This window comes from Dendropsophus ebraccatus, chromosome 1 (genome assembly GCF_027789765.1).
Source record: "Dendropsophus ebraccatus isolate aDenEbr1 chromosome 1, aDenEbr1.pat, whole genome shotgun sequence".
Lineage (NCBI taxonomy): Eukaryota > Metazoa > Chordata > Amphibia > Anura > Hylidae > Dendropsophus > Dendropsophus ebraccatus.
This window is the reverse complement of record NC_091454.1, coordinates 128,149,352-128,162,651: the sequence shown is the minus strand read 5'-3', so window position 1 is coordinate 128,162,651 and position 13,300 is coordinate 128,149,352. Positions and strand designations below refer to the sequence as shown.

General features: G+C 38.1%; 1 protein-coding gene across 14 annotated transcripts in view; it reads left to right on the top strand.

The window, feature by feature from the left end:
• CELF2 (CUGBP Elav-like family member 2) overlaps window positions 1-13,300 on the top strand; it is a 374,581-nt gene that overhangs the window by 331,317 nt on the left and 29,964 nt on the right. For 9 of the 14 annotated variants that reach the window (XM_069978742.1, XM_069978747.1, XM_069978743.1 and 6 more), the window contains one exon: window positions 7,898-8,032. The exons of the other annotated variants lie outside the window; for them this stretch is intronic. In XM_069978742.1, coding sequence (XP_069834843.1) covers window positions 7,898-8,032 — 135 coding nt within the window. The remainder of the gene's footprint in view (window positions 1-7,897; window positions 8,033-13,300) is intronic. 14 annotated transcript variants of the gene reach the window in all.

Genomic DNA, 13,300 nt, shown 5'->3' with positions numbered 1-13,300 from the left:
ATTGTTTAAAGCAATACGTTTTTATTCCCTTAGATACCAGTTTGAAGTACTCTTACATGAGGGTTTATTTATTGTAAATTCCTAATATTTTCTTTAGATATTTTTATAACTATGATATTCTGTCATTTATCTATTTTTACAGTATAAACAGGCAAGTGTTACAGTATACCTCAGGACGGCCCTAGGCGTTTTACCCCTAACCTGGGTTGTCCACATAAGTCATCTTATTACTAGTTCTGTTGGTTTCTAAATGCAGGCATTGCTGGTAACATATTACATATACATGTTTACTATAAATAACAAAATTATGCTGTTTAATTATGAGCAAATTTACAGTAGGAACGAGGTGAAGTGCAACATAAGCTGGCAATTTGTCAGGTTGCAGACTTTGAAGTCCGTGCTTCTCCGGGTGTCGGGAAAAGCTGGATCCAGTCCTGGGAGAAGGAGCGTCACTGAGCAGCATGGACTTCAAAGCCAGCAACCTGACAAGCTGCCAGCTGATCCTAATGAAGTACCTCATTTTGTTCCTAATGTGAATTCGCTCATCCCTATTGCTGTTATACAGAAGTGGAAGCTGCAAACTATTTGCTTTTAGCAATTCCTTCTATTTTGACAAAACTAGATTTTATAAATAGGGCCTAATTTGGTTTTCCTAAGGGTTTTTCAATATTTTTTGGTTTAGATATAATTTATGTGAAATATTAAAGACTTGCCCTTAAACCTGCATTTATTGAACTTACTAGACATAGAAGACTGCCAGCAGAAAAAGACCACCTGGTTCATCTAGTTAGCCCTTTTAGTATTTCCCTTATTTATTATCTTAGGATAGATATATGTTTATCCTAGGCATATTTACATTCTGTTACTGTAGATTTGCCTACCACATCTGCTGGAAGTTTGTTCCAAGCATCTACTACTCTTTCTCTCATTGCCTCCCATTTTCCTCCCAATATCCTCAGAATTCTATTTCTTACATTTTTACATGAAGTAACAGCAGTAGGGGCATGTAAGAAACTGCAGGGCTCCAGAAGCCCTGCTCAAACACATTTACATATCACTAGCACTGCTACATGCTGCGTTAAGAATACAGATCTTCCACAATGTTTGTTCTAACTAGAGATGAGCGAACCTCGAGCATGCTCGAGTCGATCCGAACCCGAACTTTCGGCATTTGATTAGCAGTGGCTGCTGCCCTAAGGCTATGTGGAAAACATGGATATAGTCATTGGCTGTATCCATGTTTTCCAGACAACCTTAGAGCATTATCCAAGTTCTGCAGCCCCCGCTAATCAAATGCCGAACGTTCGGGTTCGGATTGACTCGAACCCCGAACCCGGTTCGCTGATCTTTAGTTCTAACGCATGTAAGCATTAGAATAGACATTAGGCTTGGGGAAGCAGCCTGTGCAGCAGCCGTATCTGGGCGAGTAAAAAATGACACTTATCTCTGCGCACTCTACCACACTGTGCAGCGCTTGTGATACAGGCTGCTTCCCCACGTCTAATGTATTTTTCTATGCTAATTTGCATTATAATATACATTATGGAAAGCTCAGTATTGCTAATACTGCATCCAGCAACACTAGTGAGATGTAAGTGTGCTAGGACAGACAGGGTTTGTACAGCTCCTCAGCTTCCAACACAGCCATTATTGGCAATAGAAGGGCCATGCCCCCCATTATTGTTGCCACACAATGTAAATTCTTTAAAATAACGTGATTAAACAAAAACAAATAACTGGTATACCCCTATAACATATTTAAAGGTTTTGAGCATTAATAATTATTAATAATAAAGCAGGACATTGTTTATTTTACACAGTCACTTATTCTGTTCTATTATAACAATGGTGTGCAATTATTCAGTATCTTATGCCTTATATTATGTTCTGTATTGGGTCTCTGTACAAAAAAATTATTCTTACTTGTCATGTTTACTGCACATCACTGGGAAAAGCATGTTAATGTGTTAATGCATCATATTCTATTGCTTGTCATATTCTTGGAGATTGTTCAACATGTTTTACAGTGAACAAAACTTTTTTAATAATAGACTGCAGGGTAGATTGTATGGCATAGTAAATTATTTCTATTTTGTCTAAATTATCACAAAATTTTCTCTGTGCTGGACCTAATCTTCTTAAATCGCTTGGCTAGACAGTTGTCTTTTAATATGTTAAAAGTGGCATACTTACCTGTTCTGCTCCCCTGCCACTGCCAGTTTCCCTGATCTAATCTCTGCCACAGTCCTCTTCTGTAGTTGTTCCTGTGAAGTTCCATGTGGGCAGGAGGTGACTGATCAGCCACTGATGAGAATTGATAGAAAGGAGATCAGTAATTGGGTGGGCATTTTCTGTCTACAAGGAACATCAGTAAAACTAGTAAAGAGGAGTGTGCCACAGAGTGAGTGTTTGGGCAAATGGAACTGCTTGGAGAGTGAGCTGGGTAATTGTTTTTAATCCAGCCTGGGCCACATATTAAACACACCCTCCCCCCAGAAGTTGTAATAATGTTGTTTCTTCCTGTATGTCAACTTTCAAAAGCCTGTAGAGAGCACAGGTAGAACAACAGGAAGGAAGCCTGTGGAATGGCTTATAGTCCCCACTATGATGACAGTAAATGACTCATTGGATGCTATGTCTCCAGGACTTCCACTGGGGTGTCTCACACTTTGTAGGCTGTCACAGTGATGCTGGACTAGAGCAAGCCCCTTGCTTCCCTCTGGAAAATAACTAGCAGTCTATAAATTTGAGATGGGTGAATGTATAGTAACTTCAGTTTCACACAAATGTGAACACTAAATATCTGAATCCCGGTGGCTAAAGAAAATGGATACAGCTAATGTAAGCTCATATCACATGGCTCAATATTTAAAGTAAGCTGCTACGGATCTGCTAGATCAGTGCTCACTTACCGAGCCTATTAGGCGGCTCGATGATCGTAAAGCAAGGGCTGCATGGACATCGTTAACAATGTCTGTGCCAACAGCATGGGCGGTGAGTCAGGAGAAGCTAGAAGGACATCGGCATGCATGGAGAGGTAGGCATAAACGTTATTATCTTACTTAACACGTTCTTCAGCCACCAACCCAGCATTGCTATTACATGTAACAATGTGGCAAATTTTAAACATATAAAAGACAACGATCAGCCAATGGTTTCTTGAGCTGATCACGTTCTTTATTACATGAAACAATAATCTGTCGAATTGGCTTTACTGTAAGTTTATTCATCTCTTGTGTCCATGTGTTAACCCTTTCACTGCTCTTAACCGTACTGGTACATTTCAGTTGCAAGACTAAGAACAGTACAAATCACTGTAAAACATTAGAAAATAGTGCTATCTGGTACAACACAATAAAACAACTTTGAGCATGGGACTTATCTACCTATAATTTTTAGCTTCCCAAAATACCCCTTTAATGTAAGAATCCCTACAAAGCAATATACTTGAATTCATCACTTGTTTGTTTACAGAATGTCACATTGTAGCATTTTAGTGAAACATAATAATTATGAATACTATTGGTAATTATTGCAAATGAAATCTACTATTGCCATTAATAAGATGAGGATCAGCATATAGAAAATCTGCTGATAATTTGTACAAGAATAATCACTTCTATTTACAACACTTTGTATGCCATAAAATCTAACATGCAGGAGCAGTCTATTCTTAATAAAGTCTTGCTTGCTGTAAATCATGCCGAACAATCTCCTAGAGAAATTGACAAACACCAGATTATTATACATTATTACATTAACATGCTTTTCTCTGTGATGTGCAATAAACATGACAAGCAAAAATAATTCTTAGTACAGAGACTCATGCATAAAATAATATGGAGCATAAGCTATACTGATTACCAACCAGTATTATTACAGAATAGTGACTGTGTGATGTGAACAATGTCCTACTTGTTTATTTACCTACAATTTTATCTCCCTCAAATACCCCTTTAAATTTGAGACCATGTTCACACTAAGTATAACACCGGCCGGTGTTACTGAAGATCATCCTGGCCGGTACTGCAGTTCCGGCCTGATGATCTTCATTTCTGCTGAATTCACTGCTGCACACAATGAAGCGTGTGGCTGGAGCCCCCTTTGCAACAACGGCTGTGATTTATATAACACATAGGTTGTGTGAACATGGCTTAAAGTGTAATTGTCATTTCAAACAGCTGTGCAGAAATCAATAGTGAATATAAGAAAATTTGTAATTAGGGATGAGTGAACTTACAATACTAGCGAAGCACTGCTTTGAACTCTGTGCCGCTCTGGGTGCCTGGAAAAGCTGGACCCAGTCTTGGGAAGCTTCTCCTAGTTTCCCAGGACTGGATCCAGCTTTTCCAGGCACCCGGGGAGGAGCGCCACTGAGTTAAAAGGAAACCAGCTGACAAGCTAACCTCCAAGTCTAGCGATGTGCTTTGCTTTGTTCCTACTGTAAATTTGCTCATCCCTATCCCTGTAATAGATCTTCTGAGGAAAAGATCTTTCTTCTGTAGTTTTTTGGCTGTAAGTTTTTGTAATGTTGCTAATATACTGTACTGATGTTAAAAAATGAAAAAGTATGCACATGTAATATTTGAAGAAATGAAACATGCATTTTTAAATTTAAACCACAGACTAATATGAACTAAAAATATAATTAATATGGATCCATTGGAACCTGCCATGCATAAAATTCACCTATAAAATGGATCCATATTGGGGGCCTAAAAATAAGCCCATAAATTCAGCCTGTAATATGTAGCATGCACATATCGCACTTGTAAATAGGTCCTTATTTTCACAGAGCGGCATCTGTGAGTGTACAGACAGCAGCATTTTTTTCTCTGAATGTGCTAATAGGCCTTGTGAGAATGTTTTTATAACCACCCATCTGTCACTTTTTAACAGGCCTGATTGGCAAGCGCTCATAACAACTGACATCTGTTCCTGCTTATTGATATGCAGATTTATGATAATGGTTATGAACAATAAGACAAAAAATACCTAAGGTGAATGTTAAAGTTTTAACTTGCCAACCCTAAAGAAAATAAATAAATCTTTAAATTAATAAATCTCATTGTTTAAACCATTGTAAAATATATGCATTTCTCACAAGATAAAACATTAGCTTGAAATTGGTTGTAGCTCAGAAAATGTGTAACACTGTTAAAGAGGAAAAATATATTCCCGAAAATCCAAATATGCAGATATCAAGGCGAAAAAGTAAAACTATAAAATATGTAACTCATGTGTTATATCTGCATCATACACTATGTTATATTATTACATAATATATCACCTATTGTATTATAGTTCCATTATTACACATACAACATTTATTGATTGATGAGTGTGTACGCATGTAACTCTTTCAGTTTTAAGCTATGGTCACACATAATCGAATAAAAGCAAAATACGACAGTAAAATTGGTATACAACTCATCTGTATTTTTGGTCTAATAACGTGCTACTTTATAGTCTGGTATAAGTATGGTATAAGTATGGTGAAATGTTAGTCTGCACACATTTAGGAAAAGCATGTGTTTGTGTGTGTGTGTGTGTGTGTGTGTGTGTGTACGGCTGTTTTTCCATAGACTTTAATGTAGCACATGATTAAAATACAAATATGGATGCATTTTATATCTATTTTACACACATATTGCTTACTTTACTGAGTGAACATCGATTTAAGAGAAAGTTTTATGCTGGAAAAGTACTTTTGCTTTTGGAAAAGTATAAATGTGTCAATAGGGCCTTGATCTGGGTTTTTACATGTAGGTATAGCTTTGTTAGGAGAGATGGGTCTAAAGATTGCTGGACTTTTGCAGCCCAGGGGAATGCCCTATAGGCTTTTTTCTAAAGGGACGTATTGAACTATGAGTTACTGTATACCTCCTGGTTCAGGGTAAGGCTATTTTCACACACAGTAAAATTATACTAAAACACAGCCTTCATTTTGAGGTAAAAATTCGACCAAATTTTCAATGTAATATTGGCCTCTATTGAAGTCAATGGGGAATTCTCCAAGAGTGCAAACAAATTCTAGAACTGGCGTGCCAAATTGCACTCCTACAACTGTTGCAAAACTACCCATCATGCCTGGACAGCTAAAGCTTTGAGTGTCTAGGTATGATGGGAGTTGTAGCCTTGCAACAACTGGAGGGCTACAAGCTTGACATCGGTGGTATAGAATAACGTCTGTAATCCATTACCATTATTTACCACCCATCTTTGCCAAAAAATGGCCTTTTTTTTACCAGTTCACACATAAGGCAGGGCATTCATCACACATTATTATTGTGCCTGGGAAACATGAAATTCTAAATGTAATTCAATTTTGTAAAATAATACTAATACTAATACTGTAGGATGAAAACTATATCCATGGCTAGGGCATCTTCATTAGTAAGGTCTGCCCTAAAACCAGTGTAAGCTGGTACAAGCCAAAGTGAGTGCAAATGTGCATATCTTATAGGTGAATCCAATGTAAGGCCATGTTCACACAACGTTTGTTTTACATAAATCACGGCCATTGTTGCAATTTGCAACAACGGCCGTCATGTATGCAAAACATATGTTGCATTTGAATGAATGGAATGCCAGCTGGCGCGCATACACATAGTATATGCTCCAGTATATGCTCTTTCTGCATGCTCCATTGTGTGCAGCGGTGAATTCAAATGCGGGTGCGCACTGGTGCGCCCGCATCCAAATTCAGCAGAAATGAAGTTCATCTGGCTGGTACTGCAGTACCAGCCGGGATGATCTTCAGTGACACCGGCCGTTCTGTGACCCGAGTAGGTCACAGAACTGCCGGTGTTATACAAAGTGTGAACATGGCCTAAAAAAGTGATGCTACATGCTGGTGATTGCTAAGCAGCAACCTAAAAAGTTCCCCAGTTTTGTTTATTTTATTGTAGATTCTTCTACCTTTCATGTGCCATATTATAGATATAATAATTCAGCAACAAAGGTGAAGCAGAAAACACAACATACTGTATATTCAGTCTCTGAACATTGCATGGTTTAACGTTCTATAGGAGTTTTCCCATTTACATATTTTACATTGTAGACATAAGTGAGGGATAGGGAACCTTGGCTCTCCAGCTGTTGCAAAACTACAACTTCCATCATGCCTGGACATTCAAAGCTTTAGATTTAGCTGTCCAAGCATGATGGGAGTTATAGCTTTGCAACAGCTGGAGAGCCTAGATTCCCTACCTCTGACATGAGTAAATGGTGCATTGTGGCCTAAGGCTTTTTTCCCAGTTGCATAGCTCCTGTTTTATGGGATCTATGACATATATGGTACACCTATTATGGTGAGATTTATTTTCTTTTCACATATCCCAACACGTCCTAGTGACTAATCTGTCCGTCAGAATGACGTTTTTTTAAAGGATCACATAAAACAGCATGCTGTGTAATTGTGACCATTAAAAAGCAACTAAGACCTAACATGAGAGGATACTATAGCTTTGGTCCTGGCGATTTCTGCACAATGATCACATCTCCATTACATCCATTACTGCAGTGGGGGAGCACATATAGTGTTTGGTTATAAAAGCTATATTTATGACACTGTCTAGATCCCCTTTTAAATTCAATAGCACCGACTAAAATGAAAATGCCTGTGGTCCATTTCATACTTTTTGTGAATATAATTTTTTTTTATTTACCTTTGGCACATTTTGTAGTTAAATAGGATCTGAAGACATGGTTATGTATCCTGTGTTATTGAAATGGACTGATAGTTAGAATTCCATTAACTCTGTGACACTACCATTTTCATTAGGTCTGACAATTTTCAAATTCCATCACAATGAGCAAAGCAGGAAGCCTACTCACAAAGCGGAGAATTCTTTTTTTACATTGTCCCTGAAGGTTTCTTTTGTTTCCTACACAGGCATGAATGCTTTGCAATTACAGAATTTGGCTACTTTAGCAGCTGCAGCAGCCGCAGCCCAAACCTCTGCAACCACCACCAATGCAAATCCTCTCTCCACAACGACTAGCGCATTGGGAGCGCTAACAAGCCCGGGTGAGACGTGTTTTCTGTCTGTCACATAGAACATTCTTCCAGGATGTTCAAAGAAAACATTTGTGTCGCCAATTCCATCTATTTTATCATTAAACAGTATTGAGGGGAGGGGGTTTGAAGGATTCCTATTTTTTCATGTATTCATTGTTCTTGTTACCATTTCATTTTGCCTTTTTTTCATTCCTCATCCTTTTGATGAATCTAATGTGGTGATGATACTCTATGTGGTGGCCTGGCTGCAAATACCATGGGTCCCATTTATATATACTTGTACAGGCCAAATATGTACGAAACTCGTGCTAGTAAAATGAAAACTGAGTTGCAACCGGTTGCAATGGCCTATACTCATAGGCACTTGGACTGAATACACCCTATTAGGCTCATTCCACATGCATCAGAATGTTATCATGCAGATCTGCAAAATGTAGATTTTGTCGTGTATCTCACCAAAATACACAGATAGTGATGAAACCAAATACAAATCCACAACATAAGGAGCATACAGTACTTCAGCTGCAAATTTTCAAGTAAATGTCAAATAGGGATGGTTCGAAACTGCCAAAGTTCAGATTCGTATGAACCCGAACGCTCGGCATCAGATTCCCGTTGTCTGCCCGCTCCATGCAGCGGGAGGATACAGCGGGAGGACCGCCTGAAAAACTGGGATAAGCCTATGGCTATGGCTGTATCCCAGTTTTCCAGGCGGTCCTCCCGCTGTATCCACCCTCTCCACGGAGAGGGTAGACAGTGGGAATCATTGCCGATAGTTTGGGTTCGTACGAACCCGAACCGAACTCAGTTCGGACCATCCCTAATGTCAAAGTAATTGTCACTTGTGGATTCAACCAAAGGGGGGTGGGGAGATTGGTTATTCCTCTATACCACAGCATGGTGGCAGCAGCTATATGAAAAGTATTTATCCTTTTTTTACTCACTTAACCGCTAGGTACAGGCCCTCAGTTGCCTTGTGGCAAGTTTAGCCCTCCCTATACCTCTAGTTTTTGTTTGTGCTGGGTCGCGTACATGGTTTAATAGATATGAATAATGCCACAATGTGCATTATATGATAATATAATTTTGCATGTCTGCATGTCCAAATAAACGCATCTGTAGTGCATGCTATCTACAGCCTACCTGTGTGTGGTTATGTTGTGCTACTTTTTCCTTTGGACAGTGTATATAACACATTGCAGTTCAGATAAAAAGCCTCACTGTTTATGTGGACTTTAATCTACACTATTAGTGAATTTTTACTTATATTTGTATCCTTTGGATCTTGCTATACAGTATATATTTTTACTGCCTTTTGTGGAAACAACACAGCAGTGTTTTCTTCAGTCCTATTTCAATGCCACCGATAATAACTGTGGCTTGCTGCCCTCAGGAGACTGAGCCAGTGCCAAATTGTTTATCAATTTTATCCAACTTGTGTCCAAAAGACCCCAGTGTAGGTAAAAACATAGCTGGTATTGAAAATTGGTAATTTTTTTTAAAGTGTTTATTTTTATATTTTTATACACCCTTTGGATGCCATTAAGTTTTCTGTAGCATATACAGTTTTTTAATAGTATATAATAATATTATTATTAGAGATTAGCCAATTTACAATGATAACAAAGTGAAGCGCTTCCCTTTGTTATCTCTGCAATCCGCTCATCGGCCTGTTTCCTTTTAATCGACTGCCGCTCTGTGCCGCTCCTCCCTGGGTGCTGAGAAAAGCTGGATCGCATCCTGGGAAACTTCTCCCAGTTTCCCTGAACTGGATCCAGCTTTTCACAGAACCCACTGATTACTAATTATTATATTATTATATAATATGCATAGGTAATATGTAATATCTTTTTATAAAGGACGATCATATTAATCTTGTTATACGGCCATAACTCGGCTTTAATGGTAGTTGCTGCTTTTAATTTTAACCCAACTTTAAACAAAACTTACAATATATCACACAGTGTGAAAAAACAGTAACTCTTTAATTTTAAGGATTTTGTCACTTTTTATTTCAATAGTTCGATCTATAAATTGTATACCATGAGTTCATACTAGATTAGAACTGAGCTTTAAACTATTTCAAGTGAATTTTATCGGTCATAACCATTTGATGGAATTTAGCTGTAACTAATTGGCTAGACCTCACTTTTCAGTGGGTTGATAGTTATTAAAGGGATTTTCCAGCCAACAACCGGTATTGGCACCAGTCAACTTTTCAGTACCCTCACTACACAGTGAATAGGGCCAAAAGCTTCAAATAAACAGCTGAGCTGCAGTTACAGGTCACTACCACTGTGAAGTGAGAAAAATTCATGGTGTAGTTCACATGCCAAACAGCTTATCAGTGAGTGTGCCAGGTGTCGGCAACCTGCTGATCAGTGACTGATGAGCTATCCTGTAGATATCCTGTATATTGCTTGGAAAACCCCTTTAATGGTGAAATTTCATACATTATTTTTGTGGCATTATTATTTTATTTTATTATATTTTTATTTACTATGGTCAGATGTTACTTTAAATTCTATAATGAAATATTGAACACATCTACATACAAAGCATTTTGATTTGGGTTGTTTTGTTGTATTTTTGTGGTCAGTGGCATGTTTTCATTCACAGCATGCTCTGGGTATGAAATTATTTCTCTATAAAACTTGAAAAATGTTAGGAAAAATACATGTTATGTTAACAAAAAATATAAAAAAATTATTGCAATTCCTGGCTTTTTTACAAGCACTTAAAGCCACAAATAAACAGTGTGTTATGGAGCCCTTTATCCTATTGGGTTCATTCATGTAAAATTGTGAACGTTTAACCATGATTACCAACAATCATTGGGTATTGTAAGCACTGTGAAACAAAAGTAATGAGAATAGACATGGACTTTATGACATGCTTTACTCAAGAGAACCAATTATCAAAGGAACCGTGAATAGGTCCAATGTCAAACCCTTTTTTACAATGCTTTTGCTGACCATGCATAGTAGATAAATGTTGTCTAATCCCATTGATCTTACACAAGTCTCTACTATGATCAGGCCTGTAGTGGCAGATGTCAGGGAAAAGAAGGCTCCACCATGTAGTCTGGCAGCTCCTTACACTGCTTTGTTGTTTTAAAAATATGCAAATTCACCAAAGAACATCCATATTTATGAGGAAAAATAACAGTTGAACAGTTTTAGTTTATTGGTGAAATAACCCCAGTTTTCGTCCTGTGTTATTTATTCTTGCAAATGTGACTGGTTGGCAGTGACACAGTTCCATTCTAATGAGACAGAAAAACAAAATATTGCAAGCGTCTGAATGACACCACATCTCTGTATTGTAATGCGTAGGCAAGGCCTCTATGTTATAATATGGTATTGGTTCACTTTAGTATAGAGTTAAGCTGAAGTTGAGAATTCATCCATAGCAATTCCAAACTCACTTTTTCGGTAACAAAGCATTGGTTCTTGAAAACGTGTGTCTTTGTTGGAAAAATGGTGTCACTTTGGCCTCTGCAGATTTGTATTTCTATGAGAGAATATGCCAAACACCACTCTGTATCGCTCTTTCTATTAACAAAAAAAAGTTCTCGTTTAACAAAGCTTTTGTCATAATAAAAGCTTAGTGTCAATATCAAAAGCATTCTCTCTGCTGAGTCTTGCAGGTTTCACTATATCTTTGAGCAGCTTCCTTTTGTATTATTTGAGAATCCTTGGTTTTCAGCAGTGTCCTTTGAAAACTGCTTGTGTATGGAGTGCATTTTTCTTTACTGTTGTAACAAATATTTACTTGAAGGGTGGTCACACTTCCTGCGTGTTTGAAAGGTCCAATATCTAATGCTGTCTAAGGCTATGTTCATACAACGTTTTTTCAGCTCTGTTTAAAATGACGGCCATTATTTTGAGGCTAAAATAACGGATGTCATTTAGCAGCGTAGCCTCCCCTTATTGCAATGACTGGTGTTTGTACATTATTTTAGTTTCACTAATTGAACTTTGGGTGCGGCTTAATTGAAAAGTTCATTGAATTTAATAGTAAAGACGGAGAAAGAACGGTGGAAAAAGAAAAACTGTGTGCAAACTACTAATAAAAACGTCCACTGTTTGCAAAAGACGTCCGAAAATAATGATCATCATCATTATTTTGACGTCCGCGTCTAAAACGTGTGTCATTCAATACACTGTGTGCATTGGATGTTCATCTTCCCATTGACTTCAATGCATTGTCATTGCAGTCAGTTAAATCGCGGCAAAAATGGCCGATATTTTTAATATGAAAATCGGCCGCTTTTTCTCTATTTTTTACGTTGTGTGAACATAGCCTAATGGTGCCATACCAATGATTTGTAAAATCATTAATCTAATGATAATGGATAGATGATGGTAGAATTAACCACAATATGCAAACCACTGTACTGAAAAACTGATTGTTAATACATGGCTAGATGGAAAACTCTTTGAGACCTGTAATAATGACTGTTGATTTTTAACCCCTAGACGACCCAGGACGTAGAGTTATGTCATGGAAGTCTGTCACCAGACAACCCTGGACGTAACTCTACGTCCTGGGTGTTTCTCCGGCTATGAAGCGCACTCCGGAGCGGAGCGCGATTTACAGCAGGTGGGTGCCGGCTGCAATCAGCAGCCGGGACCTCACCGGTAATGACACGCTGCAGCGATCGCGCTGCCGCGTGTCATTAACCCCTTAAACGCCGCGACCGCGGCGTTTAAGTGTAAGTGACAGGGGGAGTCCCCTGTCACTTACCGATCGGGACCGATCATTAAAACGGACCGCTGGAGGTTTCTCATTTTTCTCCGTGCGGTCCGATCGGCGATCTGCTACACTGAGCCTGCATAGGCAGGCTCAATGAGCAGATCGCCGATAACACAGATCAATGCTATGCCTATGGCATAGCAATGGTCAGTGTAGAAATCAAAGTATTGAATGTAAAAGTCCCTCAAAGGGACTTCAAATGTGTAAAAAAAAAAGTTAAAAACACTATTACACTACCCCAAAGCCCCTCCCCCAATAAAAGTTGAAATCACCCCCCTTTCCCATTATATAAATAAAACATATAAAAATAAATAAATAAATAAACATATAATATACTTTAGCCTGCGTAATTGTCCGATCTATTAAAGTACAACAAGTGTCATTGAGAACGGTGAACGGCGTTGACGAAAAGAGGGAAAAAAGTGCGCGGATTACCGATTTTATGTTACATTATATATATATAAAAAAAATCATAAAAAGTGATCAAAACGTTTGATCTTCACAAATATGGTATTAATA